Below are 22,316 nucleotides of genomic sequence, written 5' to 3'. Positions count from 1 at the left end.
AGAGTTTGAGCACAGTGCTCCCTGGCAGACACCCACACTCTGTCTGCTCAAGCTTCACAGCTTAGCTTCTTCCTCCTTCTTTCCCCTTCTGCTCTTGAGTCAGCCCAGACCAAACAGGAGTGAGGTTAAAAACCCATAAACTCAAGAGAACAAAAACCAAACAACAAACAGCCCACATCTGCTTGTATTTTATAGTTTCTACTACCAACAGCAAAGATCCCAAACTACAGAGATGAACCAACTGAACGCAAGCTGGGGAGGAGGCAGCTCTGCGGTGTGGGCATCTCAATTCTTACTGTAACTGACTCCCTCTGGTGCCCCTGCCTGGCTGACCACTTGCTGCTCCTGAGGTGGATGTCCCTGCAGGTGGATGGGACGGTGGTTCCCCAGCAGTGGGAAGAGCACAGCATCCCCTTCCTGCATCACTGCCTGCGCTTGCTGTCCAAGATGCCCTTCCAGTCGTCAGCCCAGGAGAGCAGCCTCCGGCGCGGAGCCGGCAGCTGGACGTGCCTGTTGTGGCAGCAGGTGAACAGGATGTGCTCCCAGCTCGGGTTTGGCTCTGCACCTGAGGAGGGCAAGGGAGGAAAGGTGGACTCAGCTGAGGCAGGGAGTTTACTCCCCAGCAAGCTATGCAGATGCTTTCCAAACCTCTGATGGTATCCTTGTCGTCAAACAGCAGGTCAGCAGCTACGACCGTCTTATCTCGGGTGAGGATAATCCGTTCCACGAACTCGGGTCCCAGGTGCTTCTCTACCCACTGATACTGCAGGGGCAAGGAGAAAAGAGAAGATTCTGCCATACCTTCAGTTTGCACATTGCTGGAGTCAGCTCAGCCCTACTCAAAACCTTTGTAATCCAGGGGTCACGAGTTTACAAGAAATCTGGGGAGGGACTTTTGAAGGTGTCAGGGAGTGATAGGACTGGGGGGAGTGGAGCAAAACTAGAGATGGGTAGATTCAGATTGGATGTTAGGAAGAAATACTTCCCCATGAGGGTGGTGAGACACTGGCACAGGTTGCCCAGGGAGGTGGTGGAAGCCTCATCCCTGGAGGTGTTTGCAGCCAGGCTGGATGTGGCTGTGAGCAACCTGCTGTAGTGTGAGGTGTCCCTGCCCGTGGCAGCGGGGTTGGAACTGGATGACCCTTGAGGTATCTTCCAGCCCTATCAATGGTTCTTTCCCCCAGGAAGCTTCATCTGTGTTAGTGAATCCCTGCCACAGAGACTGGCTGTGGCCCAGGGCACACATTTAACCTGTACTTTTAATGGCCTTCAGTCAGCAGTTTGCTGTGCCTAATCGTTGTCAAGTTTGGCACTGGCTGCTTGCCCAGAGAACATGGACTGTGCCCAATTAAGTCATTCCAGTGATTAAGGCCCCCTCTCTGTTCCTGTGCCCATGGCAAACAGAACTAATTGCAACGTTATGGCCTCTTCTTTACTCAGCACTGGCCTCTTTCAGGGCAGCTAGAGAGCTCAGGCTCCAGATTTAGACAGAAGTTTGTCAGTGGAGGATTCTTCAGTGTGGAATCCCCTGGGACTATCCCATCCCTGCAGGCCAGACTTCAACAGTTCCTTTGCCATCTCCTGCTGACACAGCTGAGCCCAAGTGTCACACACCTGCTCCAAGAGCACAGGGCTCACGTGCCCCACAGCAAGGCTGGCATCATGTGGCACTCCGAGATTCCTCGTCCTGCATTATTACTGTGTCTGGCCAGCTGTCTCTGAGACAGAGGGCTCACAGGGAAGCCTGGCAGCCTGCACTGGCTACTGTCTTTATAAATGAATGACTCCAACTTGGATGGTATGAAAGAGCAAGGCTTTGCAGAGGCCCCACTGAAGGCAGCACAGTGAATCCTCTCCCACCTTTTCCACGATGCAGTGCTCGTATTTCCGGAGAGGACTTGTGCAGATGAAGACCTCGGTGCTGAAAAGGAACAGCCTTCATTAGCAGTCAGGGCAAAGGGCATGAGATAATGGAGAAGGGCCTCAAAGTGCAAAGTGTCCTTACTTCTGCATGTGGAACATCTCCTGCATGGCCTCAAGGGCTCCTGGAATTGGATCCAACCTTAGAAAGAAGCCAGGGGATTCATAGACGCTGGCTACCTTATCCTGCAAGAGACAGGAGGAGCATTAGCCATGGCTGTGCTTCTGGGCAAGCTCTCTGCACAACAGCTGTGCACTTACCCTGTGTGCAACAGCTGTCAAGGCATCAGTGCTTCAGAGTGAGCTGATGCCTCACACCAAGAGTGCATTATAAGCTTTCCTACCTTGAGGGTTCCAGGAGAAGTCCAGCTCAGGCACACAGGAACAAAGAGTCATTCTCTAGTGGCTTGTTTGGAGTGAGAAGGCTGACCTGGCCTTGCTGCTCTGTGAGTAGCACCATGAATGCAGCCTTGATCTACTGCTTGACTTGCTGATGTCTGGCAGAGCTCACACCTCAGCCCTTCCCAGAGGTCTCTCTCTGCTAACTCTTGTGCAAATCAAAGCAACAAGCTCGAGGCTTCTGCTCCTCTGTCACATTTGACTGAGATTTGCTCATGGCTTTACCAGGGATGGGTGGGCAGACACATGGACTATACCCTATAGCCCTCTTCTCCCTCAGAGCAAACATGGTGACCATGCTAATTGCCAGCCTCAGCAGAGATGCCAGGTCAGCACACCCACACATTTGGGAGTAATCCTTTTAGACCAGAACTCAGCAAGAGGGAAGGAAGCAGAGGGGAGCACTCCAAAGCTACTTTGCTTTGGTGCTTTCTATGATTCCCAATCACACACTGAAACAGCAGTTGGTAAAGGAGCAGATCTTGACTTCATCATGGACAGCTGCTCTTCTGTGGTAGTGTGTCAGTGCAAACTGTACTCAGAGGAGTGTGAGGCTGCAGCAGGAAATGCAGAGGTGGATCCCTGTGCTGCCTCAAGAACCTTTTGGCTTCATGAACTGGCCTGTGCACCACACATGCCCCAGCTGGGCTGCATTTGGTGGTGATGTGGGTGGGTTCCACCTACCACTCCCTGCACACAACATTAGCAGTGGACTGAGCACTGCAATTAAGAGGATCACAGCTTTATCCCTTTTCCCCTCTGCACCAGCTCTCAGTGCTAAACCCACCTTCCATACATGCAGAGAAATCACTAACAGTAAGCAAGTGGGACAGGAGGCTCTCTCTCAAGTTAGAAACTGATTTTCAGGTGAGTGTATGCAGAAAAGAAACAGTATTACCAGAGGAGCAATGGCTTCCCAGGCCTAAGTAGCCAAAAATGGTGCAACAAAGGTAAAGGGCATTGAATATGATCCAGTACAGGGGCATCTTTCATCTTTAAAAGCAGAAGTAGTATTTCCAGGGCAATTCCTGTGCCTCAAGGTAGGATTGTCCTCCCAGTCCTTTTTAATTCACTTGCTATGACACCCTCTTACCTTTCACTATTGGGAAGTTCACTGGTTTGAATCCAACACTGGTTAGTCAAATTTTAGAACTGCTCCCTGGTGACAGTTCAGTGGCTTGTGCTCAATGGCAGCATTTCAGTGCAGGTCACAGCTCCCCTTGTCACACAACCCTGCAGCAGCAGCTGCCACCCCAGCAGTGGTAAGGGGTGAGTCCGCTCCCAGGGCTAAGATTCATTCTCAGATGGAGAGGTTAAGTTCCAAATCTCTCTTCTACCCTAAGACACACGAATCTTACCTTCCCTGGGGTCACACAGGGAGCTTCAGGGGTGTCACTACAGCATTCCTCTGCCAGCATTGAAGTTGGACATTCCCATGCCATGGAATAGTTTGGAAACTTAGTTCTCAGTGAATGTTCTTCAGAGGCAGGCTGGCAGCCTTTGCATAGAGAATGTACAAGGATGGCTTTAGAGTGCAGCTGATGGGCTCCTTGCCCTCTGTCACCAGTGGAACATCGACATAAAACCCATTTCAATTAAGAGGCAATGAGAAGGAATCAGCATTAAGTCAGTCCTGCAGATCATGGTGCTCACTCACCTACCATCATCTACAAATAACCATACATCAACAGCCAGCAAGCTGGAAGCACTGCCTGATTTCCCAGGCAAATCAGGAGAGGTTAGGGAGTCTAGCTGAAGATGTAGTGATCAGATCTGCCCACAACTCTCTTTCCATGCAAAGCCTCACTGATCTCAGCAACAACTCCCTGGAGCTCTTCCCAAAGAGATTCAGTTACAGAATCAGGGCTTGTGCCTGAAAGCTCTTTTATCCCACAGCAAGACACCAGAAACTGGCAAGTTTCCACCACGTCACAGAAATGCCTGGGTTTGCTGGAGAAAGAGATTTGGTGTCCAGAGAAGGGCAACAAGGCTGGGGAGAGGCCTTGAGCACAGCCCTGTGAGGAGAGGCTGAGTGAGCTGGGATTGTTTAGTCTGGAGAAGAGGAGGCTCAGGGGAGACATCATTGCTCTCTACAACTACCTGAAGGGTGGCTGTAGCCAGGAAGGGGTTGGTCTCTTCTCCCAGGCACCCAGCACCAGAACAAGAGGACACAGTCTCAAGCTGCACCAGGGGAAGTTTAGGCTCGAGATGAGAAGAAAGTTCTTCACTGAGACAGTCAGTCATCATTAGAATGTGCTGCCCAGGGAGGTGGTGGAGTCACCATCCCTGGAGGTGTTCAAGAGGGGATTGGTGCCATGGTTTAGTCATGAGGTCTGTGGTGACAGGTTGGACTCAATGATCTTTGAGGTCTCTTCCAACCTTATTGATACTGTGACACTGTGGTTTGCTGACTCTCAGAACCAAAAGCCATTTCTCCCTTCCCCACCAACCCTCCCCTCCAAAAACAACCGGAAAAAGGGCAATTAAAAAAAGAAAGCAAAGCAATTTTCTTTCCTCATCCTCGTGCCATCATTGCTGAATGTTTCCTTTTGACTGCCACCAGCAAGATAATAACTTGGACAGAAAACTGGAGGAACTTCCCATTTGCAATACTTCCAAAGAATATTCTGGACATTTTTTGCCACAGTGGAGATCTTGAATCCTTTTTCTGAAACTGTCTGGGGCCAGGCAACAACATTCTCAAGGCTCAGGAGATAAATCCCCATCAACAAAGGTCACTCCACACGCAGGAGAGGTCAGATGGGTAAGAGCAGTGGAGAAAGCCTTGCACATGGAATGGATTTGCAACGTGAAATGAGTGATCAGCTCACCATCAGAAAAGAAAGAAAAAGCAAAGTGATGGTTCAAATGTCAAGAGGCAGCTGCTGAGCACCAACAAAGCATCAGCACTTCCTAAGTGCTGATGATGGTGATGAGGAAATCGTTACCACAATCCTTCCCACCTCCCTGCCACGACAGTGCCACAGCAGACACCTGCCACAAAGAGCTCGGTGTCAGGCTGAACCCTCCTCTCTCAGCAGCAGGTTTGGTGTCTCCACAGGGACAGGCAGCCCTGCAGACCCCTGCTCTGTGCCTGAGCTGCCAGTTCCTGCCCAAGCTTTTTCTGCAACGGGGGACAAGGAGAGACCCTCTCCTGTAGGGATTCTCCTGCATCCCAGCCCGTGGCAGAAGCAACAAGGTCTCTATTTGTAATCTGCTCTAACATTTACATCAAACCTTCCTAACTTTATTGCTCTGCCAAATGCACCTACATCAGCCCAGAGATCACTGATGAAGGAGACAGACATCCAACTACACACACCTCATTTCCTTAGGAAGCCAGGCTAATGAGAAGCAGCAAGATAAGAGCTTTCTGCCACTGCTGGTCTGTGTGGGATTCAAACCGGTTATCTGGTTCTTTCATTGCCACACCTAAGGTCTGGGAAGGAAGAGGATGAGCCTAAGTCAAATGAGGGAATGGGAATGCCTGAAACAGAACAGAGAGCAACTTCCAGGACAGATCAGATTGTAGGCCTTTCAAATAAGAACAAATAAAAAGCCATGATACCTTAAATTACCTGCTTCTTCTTGTTGTAGTCTACCTAACTGGGATGCACTTAAGGGATACTCAAACAATAAATCTCTTTATACAAGGAGAGGCCTTCTCCCTTCATTGACAAGTTAGTAGCTTCAGAAAGTTCTGAGTCATCAATCAGAGCTGGGTCAGTTTGAAGCCCAGACCCAGCACTCCTGTCTGTCACAGTGGAGCAGGAGCTTGCACCTTGATATGGAACAGGAGAGAAATCAAGGTGAGCTGCCACTTCTTAGCAGTAAAAAGCCTCCAGGCTCAGCACAGGGCCTTAAAAACAGCAATAAACTTCCCAGGGAGAGGTTCTACAGCACCTCCTGGATCAGCATCTGCTGTTTTCTCAGTCCCTGACTGTCCTGCAGTAACCAGAAGGAAGCATGAAGTCTGGGTTCACAGTATTCTGCATTTTGCCTTGCAAATGTCTGACATTCATTGAGTCATCTGCAAAGGTTAAAAATAGCAACAGTTTGTGCAGATGTCAGGTGTACCACCAGCGTTTTACAAATGAACCTGGATCAGCTCACTCACCTACCACAGGCTTTGCTTGTCAGAGCTTGCAGAGGGAATGATACAGGAGAAGGGTTTAATGAGCTCAACAAGCCCCCTATCTAACATTTCTCTTTCTCGTCCTGCCACAGAGCTGCATTAGCACTTGCAGAGCACTCAGGCTGCTTTAAGGAGGTTATTACCACTGCTGCACAGCAAGAGCAGCTCACGAGTAGGCAAAGCAAAAGCTGGGGACAGTTCAGGGAATAGTTTTGTGCAGTTGTTTTTGTGACAGGATCACTCCTTCCCAGCTCCTGCGTGCACACCTCTTTGTAAAGGCAGGCTGGAAGGAGTCACTAATTATTGCTATAGAAACTCAGGCTGCTAGAATGAAGACAAAACTCCACAACTTCATAGCACCCTCTTGAAAACCAACCGACCCGACCCTCGGCTTTGCATACACTTGGGGAGGAGGAAGGGAGTTCCTTTGCTCACAGAGGGATGGAGAGAGGGAGTGAAAATGACGACGGAAAGGAACGGGAAAAGAGAAAGGGACAGATAAGGTCCAAGCCCCCCTGGGTTTCCAGCTCCGCCACAGCACCGGCCGTTGGTTGCAAACCCGGCTTCGGCCCCGGCACTCCCGGCCAGCTCCTCCCGCAGGCACCGGTGCTGCTCCCGCCCCGAGAAGCTCCGCAGGCTCCCGAACCGGTCCCGCTCCCGCCCCGAAGCCCCGCGGCCCTCACCGCCAGGTCCTCCCGCAGGCTGCGGTACTGCTCCCGCACGGAGAAGCCCTGCCGCGCCGGCAGCTCCACCCGCGGCTCCCCGGGGAAGCGGGCACGGAAGTCCCGCAGCACCGCGCCCTCGAAGTCAGCCAGGACCCCGTCCATGTCCACCAGCACCCGCAGCGCGCCGCCCGCGCTGGCCATGCCGCTCGGCACGGTCGGTGTTGCCGGGCAGCACACGCGAGAGCTGCAGGCGTGAATATGCATGAGCAGGGGCGGGACGGCCGCGGCGGGCAGCCCCTGGCCCGACGGCCACGTGGGAGCACGGGTGGGCTCCCCCAGCTCGGTGCTTACCGGCCAAAGGCGAAAAGAGCGAGCAAGAGACACTCCAGCTCAGCGGCGAAGCGCGGCTGCCGCGCTCCAAGCGGGACAAAGAGAGGGGCGGACACAGAGGCAGCTTGGCCAAAGTCTCAGCACCGTAAGGAGCATTAACACGTTCCACGGGTGGTGGGGCTTGCGAGGAAAGTGCAAGTTGGTTATTTTCCGCCTTCTAGGCCAGACATCAGGTTGGCAGCATTCGCATGCAGCCGCTAACAGCCATGCCAGCTGCAAGGAACTCCAACCCGGGTGTAGGAGGGGAGGAGCGCTAGAGCAAATCCAGTTTTATGGGTTAAACACCTAAGGCTAGGGCTTCTCCACAACTCCTCTGGCAAGCTGGGGTGGTTTAGACACCGGACTTGCCAGGAGGAGGATGGAAATGGCATGGTTTCTCTGACACCGGCACTGCACAAATCCACTGCTTCAGCTGACCATGGAGCAGCTCTCCCCCCAGGACCAGAGCATTACAGTTTGATGTCCTTCCCCACCCTGCCTTGTCAGGCCTATTTCTTGGTTTGGTGAGAAGAAACTTTAATTTCCTCCATTCTCCTGGAGGGCAGGGAGGGGGAAGTATTGTGGATAAAGCAGATTATCTCTCTAAAGCCATATTCTACAACTGTCTGATCTAGAAGACAATAAAAGCACCAGAGATAAGTCAGGCACCATCTCCAGGGGGGAAAACGCTGACAATCAAGCCAGGCATACGAGCTCCTCTTCTGCTACATTCCACCTGTGTTAAGAGTAGGGCAGGTGGAGAAGACCAGGACAAGGGGGAACAAAGCAAAGCCAAAGCCACGAAATAAAACCCACACAGGAAACACTTGCTTCAAAATTTCTATATTATTTTACTTTTAAGCAACAGTCCAGCTTGGTGAAATTACAACACACACTTTAAAGGATGAGGTTTTTCACCTCATGGTCAAGCACCAGCATGATCATGCACAGCATTGAGAGTCAGTTGTGAAAAAAAAAAACAACCCAATAACAAAACAACAAACCAAGTGCCCTGTCCTGTTGATTTCTGTATAGGTGATCCACTCCACTTTTACTGAACAAAGTCTTGAATGAATCCCTACCTGGCACCGGGGCCAGGCAGCTCTGCTCACCAGCCCTATTTGGCACATACCCTGCTTCGTAGTAGTCCGGTATCAAGATTGGTTTCTTTTAAAGGCAGCATGGTGTACATTAACCACTTCAGGATTTATATATGGCACAGCAGGGCTCAAGGCATTTACCACATGCAGTCAGTGAAACCTTTTAGAGCCCCCTCCCCCCCCCAAACCCCAGCGTGTGGAGGAAGGGACTGCTCTTGCTGATTGTTTTCTGGTCTGATTAACCAGGATTCTAGACCCTTGTAAAGCTCAGGGGCTCTAAAAAAAACACCTCAGTCCAAGAAAAAAAACCCAAAACCCTCTAAGCACACTTAGAACCAAGCTACTCCCCCTTCCAATTACATTACTATGCTTCATAAAGCTTTCCCTCAAGTCTAGCACTAGAAAACACTCATGTCACTTCCAGTAGATCTGGGGGAAACACAGGACAGAAGTGGGGGGGGAGGGGATGGGGGGGAACCAAAACCCATGATATCTCAAACAACAACAAAAAAAAAAGATGGAGTACATAAAGTGCTTCTTTTTTAATGAAAGAAATTAAGAGATGTACAGTCAGGCTCAAGTTGTGCAGTTCACAAGCATGGGGGGAAAAAGAAACAAGACACGAGTTCCAAAACAGTCAGGAAGGGAAAGGATTAACCGAGGACTAGGCTGGACTTGCCACCGGGTGGATTTCTCCTGGACGGTGCAGGTGCTGGTGCTACTGGGCTAGGAACAGGTGCAGCAGGCAGGGATTTTTCTTCATTCTGACCTGGGGCAGCTTCTACATCAGGCTCAGTGATTTCTAGAAGAAAAGAAGCTTTTAAAGTGTTTGATGTGGATGATGAAAGCCAGATGTTTCAAGGCTTAGACAGAAGCTCAGCTGCTCTCTAAGTTTTCTCCAGGCTTACAGACAGGCTGGAATGCTGCTGTAATCTGCTGGCAGGAGGGACCTCAGGCCTCTGAAGTGTTTTTCAGATGAACTCCCATGCCTCACAGTGCAGTTTCGGGCATTCAACTGCCACATTCGCTCAGCTGCTATTAGGGGAGCCCAGCAATTTAGTTTTTAAGTGACCAGCAGCTTAAGTCTTAAACCTTGTACAGATTAAGTCAGTGTACGACCATGACAATTGTAACTCAAGGCTGAGCAGGTGCTGGAAACCATCACAGAGGCACCAGTACTTGTAAGCAAGAGGTTTAAGCAGCATTCCCCATTTCATAACTGGAGGGAAGAGGATCTGAGACACTTCTGAGGCTTCAGGGAACAGACTAGGGAATAGCCATGCACTGTACATTCCCTGGGAAGCACAGGAGAGTTGATCTTCCATACTTCTGAACAACCACAAGTGAGGACAGGACACAAAAGGAATCCTTCACAGGAAGCACTTTAGATACTGTAGCAAATAACAGATGCCTCTGCCTCACTGATAATTAATGAGCACAGCAAGGACATGAGCATCTCACAACTTCACAGATTAAAATAAAGGCCCAAGCCAGCACCAAGTCACCCCCTGACACTGGGGAGTGAGGGCCAGTGGAGCTTCACCCCTTGCTCTGCTGACAACTTACTTCATGTGGTTTCAACAGGCCCCCAGAGTTTCATCTGATGATCACTGGGTTCTTGGTTTGGAGGATTCAGGGAACAGCTGCACATTCACTTTACCACCACCTCTGTCATTTAGTAATGCTTGATGGTATCCCCCCTCCCACAGCCTTCTCTTCAGTCCCTCCTCATAAGACAGCTGCTGCAACCCCTCACCTTTCCCTTTCCCTTCCTCTGCCCATCTACCACAGCCTGCTGGGGCCTTCCCATTGCACACAAGCCAAGATGGGGGTATACCACTGCTCAACAGAGGCAAAGTGATAGCTTGTTTTTAATCCTTTCCCTGACAACATTCAGTGTTTTGCTGCTGCTTCCAAACACTTCAGAGAACATTCAGCAGTAAGACTCAAAGTCAACCCTGGGAGGTAACTGGTGGAGAGGGCTTAACACAAGACTGGCATGACTTAGGTGTTGGGCTTTCCCCACTGCCCCCCAAGACGCCTCACTTTAGATTTACTTACACAAAGATTATCCTGCCAACTTTTTATCTGCCTACCTGGCTTAGCTGAGTCCTCCTGACTGTGAGGTTTTCTTACCATCAGCACAACTTAACTACTTGACAGAGCTAATTTCAGCCCCAGGATTGGAGACTTCACTGTTCATTACCTTTCCCAGGTCACGGAAGAAGGCACAGAATAAAACCAGCTCCAGCATCTCTTCCTAGGGCTCATTTTTCCCCACCTAAAAAGCAATCACTAGGCCCAACCCTTTGCCTTAGCTACCTTCCCAGCCCCAGGAACAGGTTTCCTGCAATCCTGTAGCAATGCAGGTAGATGTTTCTACTGATCTTTGTTGCAGGATTTTATCAGGAACACTAGAAACTCAACTTGTCCACTGAACCCCCTGTATCCATACTGATGATAACCTCAGAAGAACTCCAGCAGCTTAGTATAGTCTCCATGCAATCAGAAGTAGTCTACAATGTAGACTCTCTGCTGTATTCATTAACCCAGAGGCACAGCTGAACAAAAGAATTAACACAAAGTTTTTAAGCTTGAAGCTTCTGTAGCTCATGCATCCCACTGCCTGCTTACTCAGCAGCCTGGGAACAACTGTGGCCATGCCCTCTGCTCATACTGGGCTGAATGCTCCATTGTCCAAGCCTTCAGCAGACAGCCCCAGCACTGTGCAGTACTCATCATGATGATCTGGCCACCACCTTCCTGCGTATCATGTCACTGGTGGCAGTCAATAGAGTGCTGGCTGGTTCTCCTTAGCTAGTCACATTCATCAAGTACACACTGAACCACAAAAGAATCAAGAATTGCTATTACAGAAGGCTTTGAGGAGGTTTCTATAGCATTCAGAGGCTCCTGCAGCCAGCTGATAGACACATTAGTACTTCCCACAATCGAGGTACAAAGAGGTTTGCCAATGCAGTAACTAAATAACCTAACAGCACCTTGTGTACTGTGTTCAGTTTTGGGGCCCTCACTGCAAGGGGGACATTGAGGTGTTGGAGAAAGTCCAGAGAAGGGCAACAAAACTGAAAGGTCTGGAGAGGAGCAGCTGAGGGAACTGGGGTGGTTTAGCTTGGAGAAAAGGAGGATGGGGAGAGACCTTCTGGATCTCTGCAACTCCCTGAAAGGAGAGGCTGGAGAAAGGGGGGAGTTGGTCTGTTCTAGTAACAAACAAGAAGAGGAAATGGCCTCATGTTGCACCAGGGGAGGCTTAGGTTGGATATTAGAAGAAACTTCTTCACTGAAAGGGCTCTCAAGCACTGGAACAGGCTGACCAGGGAGGTGGTTGAATGCCCACATCCCTGGAGATGTTTAAAAGACACAGACACCATTTAGCACCAGGCTTCACTCAGTTAGGTAATGGTTTGACTTGATGATCTTAAAGGTCTTTTCCAACCAAAAGGATCCTGTGATTGTGATCCTAAAGCAGTAAATGCTTGAGATCAAATGCTGAAATTCTTCCCTTATCAGAAGGGGCACAATCTCTCAGCTTTCTACCAAGTGTGTTGGAAACTTTGATGCAGAGAGGAACTACAGCTTCCAAACAGGAAGCCAGAACACTGCTGCAAGAGGAACAAGTTTTCCTCCCTGAGACAGGCGTGATTAATACACGTGCCCACCCCACCTGACACCTACTTGGTGTTTTATAATCAGTTACACACAGAACATCATTTCCAAATTCAAAAGAACAAACTTTTTCACTGATGGAAGCCCAGTAAGAATCTGGTTGTGCTGTGAACTGGTATGCAGACACCTTTCACTTGGAAGTGTATTCACCTAGCCCCTTGCAAACTCCACAGTCAGCTCTACTACACTGAGCACAAAAGTCACCTGTGTGACAGGTGGGATGGTCACCAGCTGTCTGCAACCTCATCCACCACCAGTATGATGTGGTGGAGTGACACAGATAGCTCTGTGCCCCATTAAGCTACAATACCCCAAACTATCAATGGTAGAAACAGACTTATTCTCAGGTGTCTGCTACAGACACTTCCAGGAAGCATTAACTTTCTCCTCCTTCAAAAGTACCATCAGTGGAAGTCTAACCATCCAAATTTTTGCTTGTCATTTTCATTTCATCTTGACCATCTTCAACAATCACTAAACCACCCCAGTCACCTACTTTTCAGTACCACTTTGAGTAACACTTCCCAGCATCCATTTATGTGGCACTCAGTAAGAACTTCCTTCGCTGTCACCTAACAGGGACAAATCAAAAGCCAGCAAGTGACAGCTGTGAAAGACTAATCTGTGATCTACCCCCCCAAGTCAGGAATATCACTTTGTAGTCCAAGTTTCAGTCAGCTGTTGCTAACACAGGCAGCCCTACTTCTGTTTCTTCCCATCCCATCTCTTATTGCCTCACCACTGCCTGCAGGCTCTCATCTAATCTCACGGTGAGCTGATTTAAACAAATACCAGGAGAAGCAGCAGAGCTCTGAGATCAGTTTACTTCTCCTATCAAACCACATCCTCCTACTTGAGACAAACACTAGATGCCTACAGTGCTAATTAAGCTCAGACAAGCATGGGAAAAGTACTAAAGCAGCCTGTAGAGTTTGACTAGAAGCAGCCTGCTAAAGAAGCAAGCCTTACTTTAGGCACAGATACCACTCAGAGGTAGTTAAAAACAACACTCTCACCCTCCCAGCAGAAGCCTTTTCAGGACATGGAACTGCTAATGGCTTGAGTGATCTCCCACAACCCTTAGGTGTTCAAAGTGACACTTGGAAAGCAGGCAGTCAACATGCACATTCCTCTTGTAAGGAAGTCAGCTTTCTTGAGGTGAATCTCACAAAGGAGAGACTTCCAGCCTCAGAGCTAGAAATAACACCTCATGGTTCATATGCATGCTGCTAGGGGAAATGCCCCTGTTTACATGAAGTCTGCAGCATGCAGATGAACTTCCTTGGCCAAAATCAGCATTTAAAAAGCAACAGGAACTTAGAAGCTACTTAATGCAGACACTTTCAGATACAGGAGCTGGTTTGGAGCATTTCTGTGCATGTAGTGTTTGCTGTATGAGGAGACAATAGGAAAAGAAGTAAAGTGTTATGCTAAAATAAATTACCTTTGAGTGTACTATTTAATTATAAGCTACTAGAACAGCAGCAGAGCCTTTCAATCACTGTAACTCTCTGCAAGATTATCCACCTTGCCTTCTAGTAAGCTGATCCTGACACCAAATGCCCTTGGCAAAAAATGAACAGGACTGGTCTCATTTCGAAGCTGATGACTAAGAGGAACTCTGCTGTTTCATTCCACGCCCACATTTCCACTGAGGGACTCAGGTCACTGAGTTGATGCAGTCAAGACAATCCCAAGCTGTCTCTCTCCTAATGCATGACCATTTATATAGGTTATATCCTCCTTTAGTTCAAAAGCTGCAAAAGGCTTCTACTGAAGAGTCCAAAGGAGCTACTCACCAGAAGCTTCACCACCAACATCTCCTCCCTAGAAGAGAGAGAAACACATTACATCTCACACTTCACCGTGGACTTGCCCTTTCCATGGAGAGGGTACTCAATAATCCACACAGTGACCATGATGGCTGTATCTAGCAACACTTTGAGTGACAGACCCAGGGACACACTTTCAGACCAGAAACAACCTCTTTGGGACAGGCATCAGAGCAGCACAGTGGGTTCTGCACACACATTCCTGCAGGTTAATATCATGGGTTTGTGAACACCAGTTCTCATGGAATGCTCAATAATTTCATCAGCTATTCACCCAGAAGTTTAAACAGAACTGAAGCAATCCTGATGACCTCTAGCACATGGCATACTTGCTATTCCCACACTGGGAAGGAGGTGAGTGGGCAAGAACACTTCCAGTATATACAGCATCCTGCATCAGGCAGCCCTGACAGGAACCAGAACATTGTAACTGCAGAGCAGTGCTGACAAAGTTGTACTGTAAGCAAGGAGCAACAGCTCAGCATCCCCCTCCTTTCCACTGAGCAACTCCTTCCAACATTTATCTGTTAGCAAGGCCAAGAGGGCTTATTCTGCCCAGGCTCTTTTAACTCCATTTGTTCCATACAGATCAGGGCTTTTGCAGCAGTGTTACTGATGCAACTTTCCTTCACTCCATAAACAACAGAATGTTCTTTTCATACTGAATCAGTTCACAGGCTGCAACTTGACACAGATACAAGTCTTCCAGCAGCAGCCAAGGCTCCTCAATGGCATGAGGTTTTAATCAGCTTCCATAGAATTAATGTTATTCTACAGTGAATACTGCAGTCATCAGGATATAAATGCAAAATAAGCTCACATATATATTTGCCTTAAACCTCAGACTGGGCTAGAACACTCCAGCTTCCCCTGAGTGTATCTGCCTCTCCTGCATAAAATGGATGTATTCTGCACCAGAAGAAGCTGTTTGCAAAGCTGAGAACCACAGCAAGGGTAAACAATGTTTAACAATTAAGTAGAAAATGGAATTAGAGCAAAGAGTTCATTATTGCTCTCTGTGGCAGCAGCTGTAAACTTAATCTCATTTCTAGTGGTTAAATTGCTATCTGTTAGATTGGATTAAGACACTTTCTGCAGCAAAGAACAGTTTTATGGCTCTAACAGAAACTGCTGTGATGATCAGTGCCAATCAAAGTGAAACTCTGTTGCTAATCCACAATGCAAAAGGTATCTGATGCCTGTGGTGGGTTGAAACATTTGAGATCAAGTGTTTACCTATCCAACCCTTTTAAGGACACCTAAAGCTGGAGATTTAAGAAAACCCCAGGGTTTCTTCCCCCCCCCCCTTCTAGGATTTGTTTATGCAAGAGCAGCCTAGTGTAGGTTCCTGTTTTGCTAAGTTCAGAGGAACTACTCCTCTTTATCCTGTTTTTCCCATTAGATGTAATCAAACATCCAGCATATCCCACATTAGCACTACAAATCAGGCTCCACAAGGCTACTAGTAGGCAATTTATACAGACAGTAACACAGTGGTGTTGAAGACAGTAGCAGAGAGAAAACAAGCATTTGCTACTCAGGCACGTACTTGGGGTGTGAAACCAAGCCCTTTGACAGATCCACAGAGTGTTGTGGGTAACTACTGCTTGCAAAAATCTCTAGCACACAGTTACACAGGTGGCTGAAGGTAGGTTTCACACACTGTCTCATCACTAAGAGTTAAGAGCTCTAGCAAGTGATCCTTCTGGAAAAATCCAACCCTGCATCTACTCTAGCATGTGGAAAAGAGAACCTTCAGGAAAAGAGGAGATTTGAGAATAAAGGCTTCAGAACCCTACAATGTTTCCAAGTGTGTGAACATCAGTGATAAAGCAATCACAGGCAGAGCGTGAATGGCCCCATTATCAAACTCTTTGTAGTTCCTGTACTGACCTTGAGATCTACAAAGTCTCCACAGTTTGCTTCAGTTGAGTTTGTCCTTTGTGGTCCAGATGACTGACAGTCCTCTCTGATTTCACCTGGCTTAGTCCCTACAAGGAGAGATTGATTTTAATCAGGTTGCAAGATGGACTTACTGGGAAAGTAGATCATAGGTTGGGAGGGGGCAGGGCATTTTGGTTGGGTTTTTTTGTTTGGTTGGATTGGGTTTTTCATTCAAATAACAACTAGTAACATTTTAAGAAGCCCTGGCCCTTTAGATAACTCACAAGCTACCATCTCATGTAGCTGAGGGTGTCATTTAAACAGATTAAAAGCAGAGTCCCAAGGCCACCTGTATTGGCAATGCTCTGCAGAAATGGAAGCTTAATCCCAGCTGCAAGCACACCAGCAAACTAAACATTCTATGATTAATCAAGAGCAATGAGTGATACTCCAAATAGTAAGACCCAAGTTCACCTTAATGCAGTTTGATTAACTTGGAGAACTGCATTCCAAATAGAATTCTCTGCTTGCAAAAAATCTATGCCTAAGACCTGTACAAAAAACTCCTCTGAATGCAACTCAAAGTGAAAAATGAAAACCCTGTGAAAGCAGACATCATTTATAGGCCTAAACTACCGAGTAGGAAGGGAGCTCTGGCTTCCACAGAGCCACCAGCAGCTCCAGGCTGACACAGAACGAACACAAGCCTGTCAGCAGATCTGGCAACAAAGCACTGTGATCCTACCTGATGCTTTAGCCCAGGAAGGAGGGTTTTCTTCAGCAGTTCCAAAGATGTTGGATGCCATTTTGTTCCTCCGCACAGGTTGCTCTTTTGGCTCATCAAAGCCCAAGGAGAAGTTGGATCCACCTCCAGGAGGACGCAGCACTCTGGGGAGAGAAAAATCAGCTTTACAGCCTTGCATGGACCATCAGGTAGTGATAGGACTAAGGGGAATGGAATGCAGCTGCAGGTGGGGAGATTCAGGCTGGAGGTGAGGAGGAAGTTCTTCCCCATGAGAGTGGTGAGGCCCTGGAATGGGTTGTCCAGGGAGGTGGTTGGGGCCCCAGCCCTGGAGGTGTTTAAGCCCAGGCTGGATGAGGCTCTGGCCAGGCTGATCTAGTGTGGGGTGTCCTTGCCCATGGCAGGGGGGTTGGAACTCGATCCTTGTGGTCCCTTCCAACCCTGACTGACACTATGATGATCAGCCATTGCTAACTTTGGTTCCACCATATAACCCCAAGCTAAGCAGCCAAGAAATCATTGCTGGCTCATTACTGTGCTATGTATGGGCTTTTCACCAGTGAGACAGGCTGTTAGGGCTTCAGTGCAGAGTTTCAGCTACAGAAGGTAAGCTGCCTGCAGCATTCCACCCAGCCACTCTATCTCCACTACTCTTCAGCAACACTTACAAAAATAAAATCCCCCCTGCCCTCTGTCAGTGCCTTTGCCTGGTTCACTGTCAAGCAGAGGTGCTGGCACCAGCCTTCTGCCTGAGCCAACTGAGAAATGCAACAAGGAGTATGTGGGCATGTCAAGCTCCAGCCTTTTGAAGAGAAACCTATGAAGGCTAATAGTAATCTTCAAACAGGCAGCACAGCAAAGAATAAAGTTTGGCACCTGAGCCCAAGTAAAGGTTGCATCACTGGTGACTGAGGACTGCAGCCTGTATCTAGACTTGTTTCCTTGGGAAAACCCTCAAGTCTGCAGCATGCTACTGGACCAGACTTAAAGTGTGCAATTAAGCAGCTTCTCATTAGGCTATTATTAGGAGACACACATGTCCAAAGCTCCAGATATATAACCTACATCTAACAGTCTTCTCTCAGGCAGACACAAAAGCTTTCTGCTCAGCACTGTGTGAGCTATGCTGTGGTCTGCATCCCAACCTGCAGAAATCAACCAACAACCACCACATGGAAATTCCTTCAGATCTTGTGTTCTGACACACAAGACCTTTTCAAGGCTGGTGTGTTAGCTGGAGAAGGCAGACAAAACCCATGAGATAAAAAACCAACATACAAGGCCATACAAGAACTGTCACAGCCCCCAAAGAGATGGAGCACACCAACAGAACCGGGCTTTTAAGACACCCAAGTGCTCAGAAGCTGCGACCAGAACAAGCCAGGGATAGTGCACACTGCCCTTTAGTTACAAATAATGAATTGAAGTTGGAACAGCCCACAGCTTGCCACTGCACCAAACCTGGGAATTCAGCACAAAGAACACGTCTGCCTACGATGCCATCACCACCAGTGATTCAGATCTTTTGAGACTTTGTGCCCATTACGCTCCAGACACAACAATAAAACACACACATCCAGCCTGCAGAGCTCAGACACAAAGCACCAGAAACTCACAAAGGTGCGTGGCTTGGATGTCTGGTGTGACTTCACTAACCGCTTTTCCTTACACAACTCTTCTCCAAGGTTCTAATTACTAATGCTCAGCTGCTAATGGGGTGATCCCACGAGACTGCACGGTGTGTTTTGATACAAGCACATTTTTGTCTTATCTCCTTCCTGAGGAGATAATTCGTCTGGAGCAGCTCCCTTCACCTTTTATTTGCAGACGAAACATTCCCATGTAGAAGGTTTGTTTTCTGAGTTACATCTGTTGCACTTACTAATCCGAGGAACAGGCAGGAAGGGCTTGTTCCCACAACTTGGATCAGCTTTACTTTGCCACAGCGGCGAACCCCAAACGCTTAACCGCGCAAGTTTCCAGTGACAATTAATGCAATTAACAGGAGTCGTAATTGAAGGGCAAAAGCCACCGCTCGAACCGTTAAAAAGGAATAATCCCTCTCCCCAGGCTCAACTAAAGATGGACAGATTAGAAACCTCTCATAGCCTTCAGAGGCTTCACCAAAGCCACGCTTCAAGCAGTTAACTGCTCTTGAAATTGCGCCCGATGCCCAGTGATGTACACTGAAAAGCTCACCCACAGCTCCATCCAGGAAGCACCAAGCGCTCTTATAAAGGGTTTGTGGGGTTTGTTTTTTCCTGCTTTACTTAAAAACACACCCCAAAAAGCTAAAAGCAAACAAGAAGCATCTACGTTACCAGGCCGAAACCTTACAGAAAAAAAATGAGAACGGCTTGAAAAAAAAGGACCCCATCCCCCCCAAGCCAGCAGCTACTCCTGCGGAAACGTGGAGTGCCCGACAAAGTGCTGTGCATCTCCTCCAGACGTACCTGCCAAGTTTTCTTTGTTTCGAGATAGGCTACGGCTTCCCCCATCCCCGTTCCTCCCCGGCAGCCCGGTCGGAGCCGGGGAAAGGGGCATCCCCCCGCCCCCGACCATCCTCCCCCCAAGCCGACGGTCGAAGCGGCAGCAGCTGGAGCCGCACAGAACAGCCACTCCAGGCTGGCCGAGGGACCGGGCGGCCAAGCGCAGCGGCATGCAGGACCCGGACTGCGGGCGGGGCGCGACACCGGCCGAGCCCGGCAGGTGGGGAGGCCGCGGAGAGCAGACAATGGAGCCCGCTCAGCCCCACCCAGAACACGGCAGCCTCCCGGGGCTGCTACGACAGGTCGAAGAGCAGGGACGGTCTCGTCAGCCCCTGGGAGGGGAAGGCGGCGGGGCAGAGGAGCAGAGGAGCAGGGGCGCAGCGCCGTGCGTGTCCCCCCCACCGCCATGAGGCTGCGCGGCCGCGCAACGAGGCTGGGAGTCGCCTCCCTTCTTTGTTCAGAAGCGGCAGGGACGCACAGGCACACCCGAGCGGCCCGGGGTGGGTCTCGCCAGCTCCCACCCCTGCAGCTCCCACACTCCCCTCCCCCGGGCAGCCGCGGCAGGGCACGGCCACGGCCTGGGTCCCCCACCCGCCCTGCTCCTCACCCCCCCGGCAGCGCAGCTGTCTTCCGAGCCGACAGGCAGCTCGCTGCCCCCCGGGAGGGTGCGGCCGCGGCCGCCTCCCCCTCACGCCGGCTCCCACGGGAAACGGGGAAGAGGGACAGCGCACACCGAGCCCCGACCCGGCCGCGCCCGCCGAGCTCTCCCTCCCCACTCCAGCACGGCTCGCGTCCCACCAGCCCTCCTCACAGCCCTTCCAGGCAGGTCTCTCTGCGGCCGCCCAGGCCTGAGGCAGCGCGGAGTGCCGACCCCACCGCGAACGCTCTCAGCCCCTCCGCCCCTAACGGTCCCTGCGGCCCCGGAGCCCTCGCCGGACCTGGAGCTGTTTCTGCCACTGGGGTCCATGCCCGAAAAGGTGGTCGTGGTTGTCATGGCAGCAGAGACGGAGAAACTGGACGGAGAGGAACGGGCTCCGCTGTGAGGCCGGCGGGGAGTGGCGGTCCCAAGAACAGCGCAGCCTCCCCCAGGGTACCGGGTCTCGCTGCTGCCGGTGACACCTGCAGCCGCCGCCCGCACCGGTCGTGCTTTTTATACCCGCCTTAAGACCCGCCCCCCAGCGGCCTGCTTGTTGGTCGGTTCAAACCCAATCCCGGGCTCCTATTCGACCAGCCCCTGCCACTCTGCTCCCTGTCCCGCCTCCCCGTCTATTCTGAGGCGCCTTGCCTCGTCGGTAAGAGCTGATTGGTGAAGCAATACGTCTGCTCTGCGGCGATTGGCTGTGCCCGGGTGGCGGCGCCCTTTGTTGGTTATTGGCGGGAGACCCGTCGCTCACATCCAGCGAGCTGCGATTGGCTGAGGCACGCATGAGGCGACACAAAAGTCTGGGTGCCGCTTCCCTTGTGAGGGGAGTCCCGGCGAGGCTGGCGGGGGGAGGGGGCGCGGGCGGCGTGCTGTGGTCCCGTCACGCCGCCCAGCGCCCTCCTCCCACCAGCACCCTGCATGCTCTGCCAGCGGGCATTGCCTCGAGCACCACCGGCCCACCAACGCTCACCCTGCTCGGCCACCCCCACTGGCCAGCATTACGCTGGGAAGTGCCCCGGCCCCTGCCTGCCTTAAGATCGCCTCAGAGCGTGTCATGGCGCAACACCGACGTGTATGAATGAACAATAAAGGGGCAATGAAGGGGCTAGAGGTGGTCACACACGGCTGCTGTGGTGTTAAGAATTGGCTCCAACGAGGGTAGAGACACGGCCAAGGGGCTGCAAAGGCATAGAGGGCTGGTGTGGAAGGCTGTCACCTCCGATGTGTGGTGGAATGGAATCATTTGCTGTATCAGAGTTTTGGAGCAGTGGACTATTCCTCTGCTTCTGCAAGTTGCAGAACATCAGTGGTAGGTAGAGTACAAAGCCCAGCAAGCTGGCTTGCCTGTCTTCAAAGAAGGAGGCTACTGGATTTTGTGCATTTATCTTCCACCAAGCCCGGCACACAACTCACTCAGCACACAATTTACACCACCAGGTGTTGGCTGCTGACTTACCTGGCTCATCCACCTTTAATGTGGGGACTGGGAGCTTCCTGAACTCCCCCCAACTTTCAGACATCAACGTTTCCTTGATCACTGCAACTTCACTCCAATATCCATGCATCAGGACTTCCCCCTGCAAAGGTTATTTCAACTTGTTCTTGTAGAGAGGGAGAAGGCAAGAAAAACCATTGTCTGTTCTATCCATCTCTCCCAATTTGCACTATAGAACAGAATAGAATTAACCAGGTTGGAAAAGACCTTTGAGATCATCAAGTCCAATCTACCACCCAACATCATCTAATCAACTAAACCATGGCACCAAGCACCTCAGCCAGGCTCCTCTTAAAACACCTCCAGAGATGGTGACTCCACCACCTCCCTGGGCAGCACATCCCAATGGCCAATCTCTCTTTCTGTGAAGAATTTCTTCCTAACATCCAGCCTAAACCTCCCCTGGCACAGCTTGAGACTGTGTCCTCTTGTTCTGGTGCTGGCCACCCAGGAGAAGAGACCAACCCCCACCTGGCTACAACCTCCCTTCAGGGAGTTGTAGAGAGCAGTAAGGTCTCCTCTGAGCCTCCTCCAGGCTAAGCAACCCCAGCTCCCTCAGCCTCTCCTCACAGGGCTGTGCTCCAGACCCCTCCCCAGCTTTGTTGCCCTTCTCCAAACATGTTCCAGCAAGTCAACATCCTTCCTAATCTGAGGGGCCCAGAACTGGACAACAGCACTTAAGGTACTAATAACATGCCTTCCAACCTCTTAACCACCCTGCCCAGAAAACATTTCTTTTCAGTCTGGAAAAGTCTTTGTGCTGCACGACACCTCGCGCTGCACGTAGAGTGAAGCGCCCGAGTTACCACCATTCACAACAGTAACACAGCTCAGCTAACACTACACAGCCAGGACCACAGTGTTTGGTTGTGTCTCTCAATGATCTGGACTCTGTAAAAAAACAAAAAGGCCCAACCACTATTTAGGCCCCCAGGGAATTCTGTCGCATCACAACC

At 50.3% G+C, this 22,316-nt stretch overlaps 2 protein-coding genes across 3 annotated transcripts; both read right to left on the bottom strand.

Annotated features, from left to right (window-relative positions):
• Window positions 1-150: 150 nt before the first annotated feature.
• Window positions 151-7,366, bottom strand: NT5C (5', 3'-nucleotidase, cytosolic). Of its 2 annotated transcripts, none has more exons than XM_068151566.1 (5): window positions 7,138-7,366; window positions 2,006-2,106; window positions 1,861-1,921; window positions 649-763; window positions 151-565 (listed from the first exon to the last, which is right to left on the bottom strand). In XM_068151566.1, the coding sequence occupies exons 1-5, from the start codon at window positions 7,318-7,320 to the stop codon at window positions 423-425; spliced, it is 603 nt and encodes a 200-aa protein (XP_068007667.1). In that variant the 5' UTR covers window positions 7,321-7,366; the 3' UTR covers window positions 151-422. The 2 variants fall into 2 exon arrangements, with proteins under 2 accessions (XP_068007667.1, XP_068007668.1); XM_068151567.1 differs by lacking the exon at window positions 7,138-7,366 and adding an exon at window positions 3,678-4,402.
• A 949-nt stretch (window positions 7,367-8,315) lies between these two features.
• On the bottom strand, window positions 8,316-20,337 carry JPT1 (Jupiter microtubule associated homolog 1). The gene is made up of 5 exons (XM_068151565.1): window positions 20,161-20,337; window positions 16,737-16,879; window positions 16,001-16,098; window positions 14,075-14,102; window positions 8,316-9,390 (listed from the first exon to the last, which is right to left on the bottom strand). Exons 1-5 carry the CDS (start codon window positions 20,214-20,216, stop codon window positions 9,242-9,244), a joined length of 474 nt encoding a protein of 157 aa, XP_068007666.1. The 5' UTR covers window positions 20,217-20,337; the 3' UTR covers window positions 8,316-9,241.
• Between the last annotated feature and the right edge of the window lie 1,979 nt (window positions 20,338-22,316).

The sequence above is a fragment of the Melanerpes formicivorus genome, unplaced genomic scaffold, assembly GCF_026170545.1.
Source record: "Melanerpes formicivorus ecotype bairdi unplaced genomic scaffold, bMelFor1.0.p_v2 SCAF_21, whole genome shotgun sequence".
NCBI classification, from domain to species: Eukaryota; Metazoa; Chordata; class Aves; order Piciformes; family Picidae; genus Melanerpes; species Melanerpes formicivorus.
The sequence above is the reverse complement of the archived record's forward strand: the minus strand, read 5'-3'. Positions and strand labels throughout refer to the sequence as shown.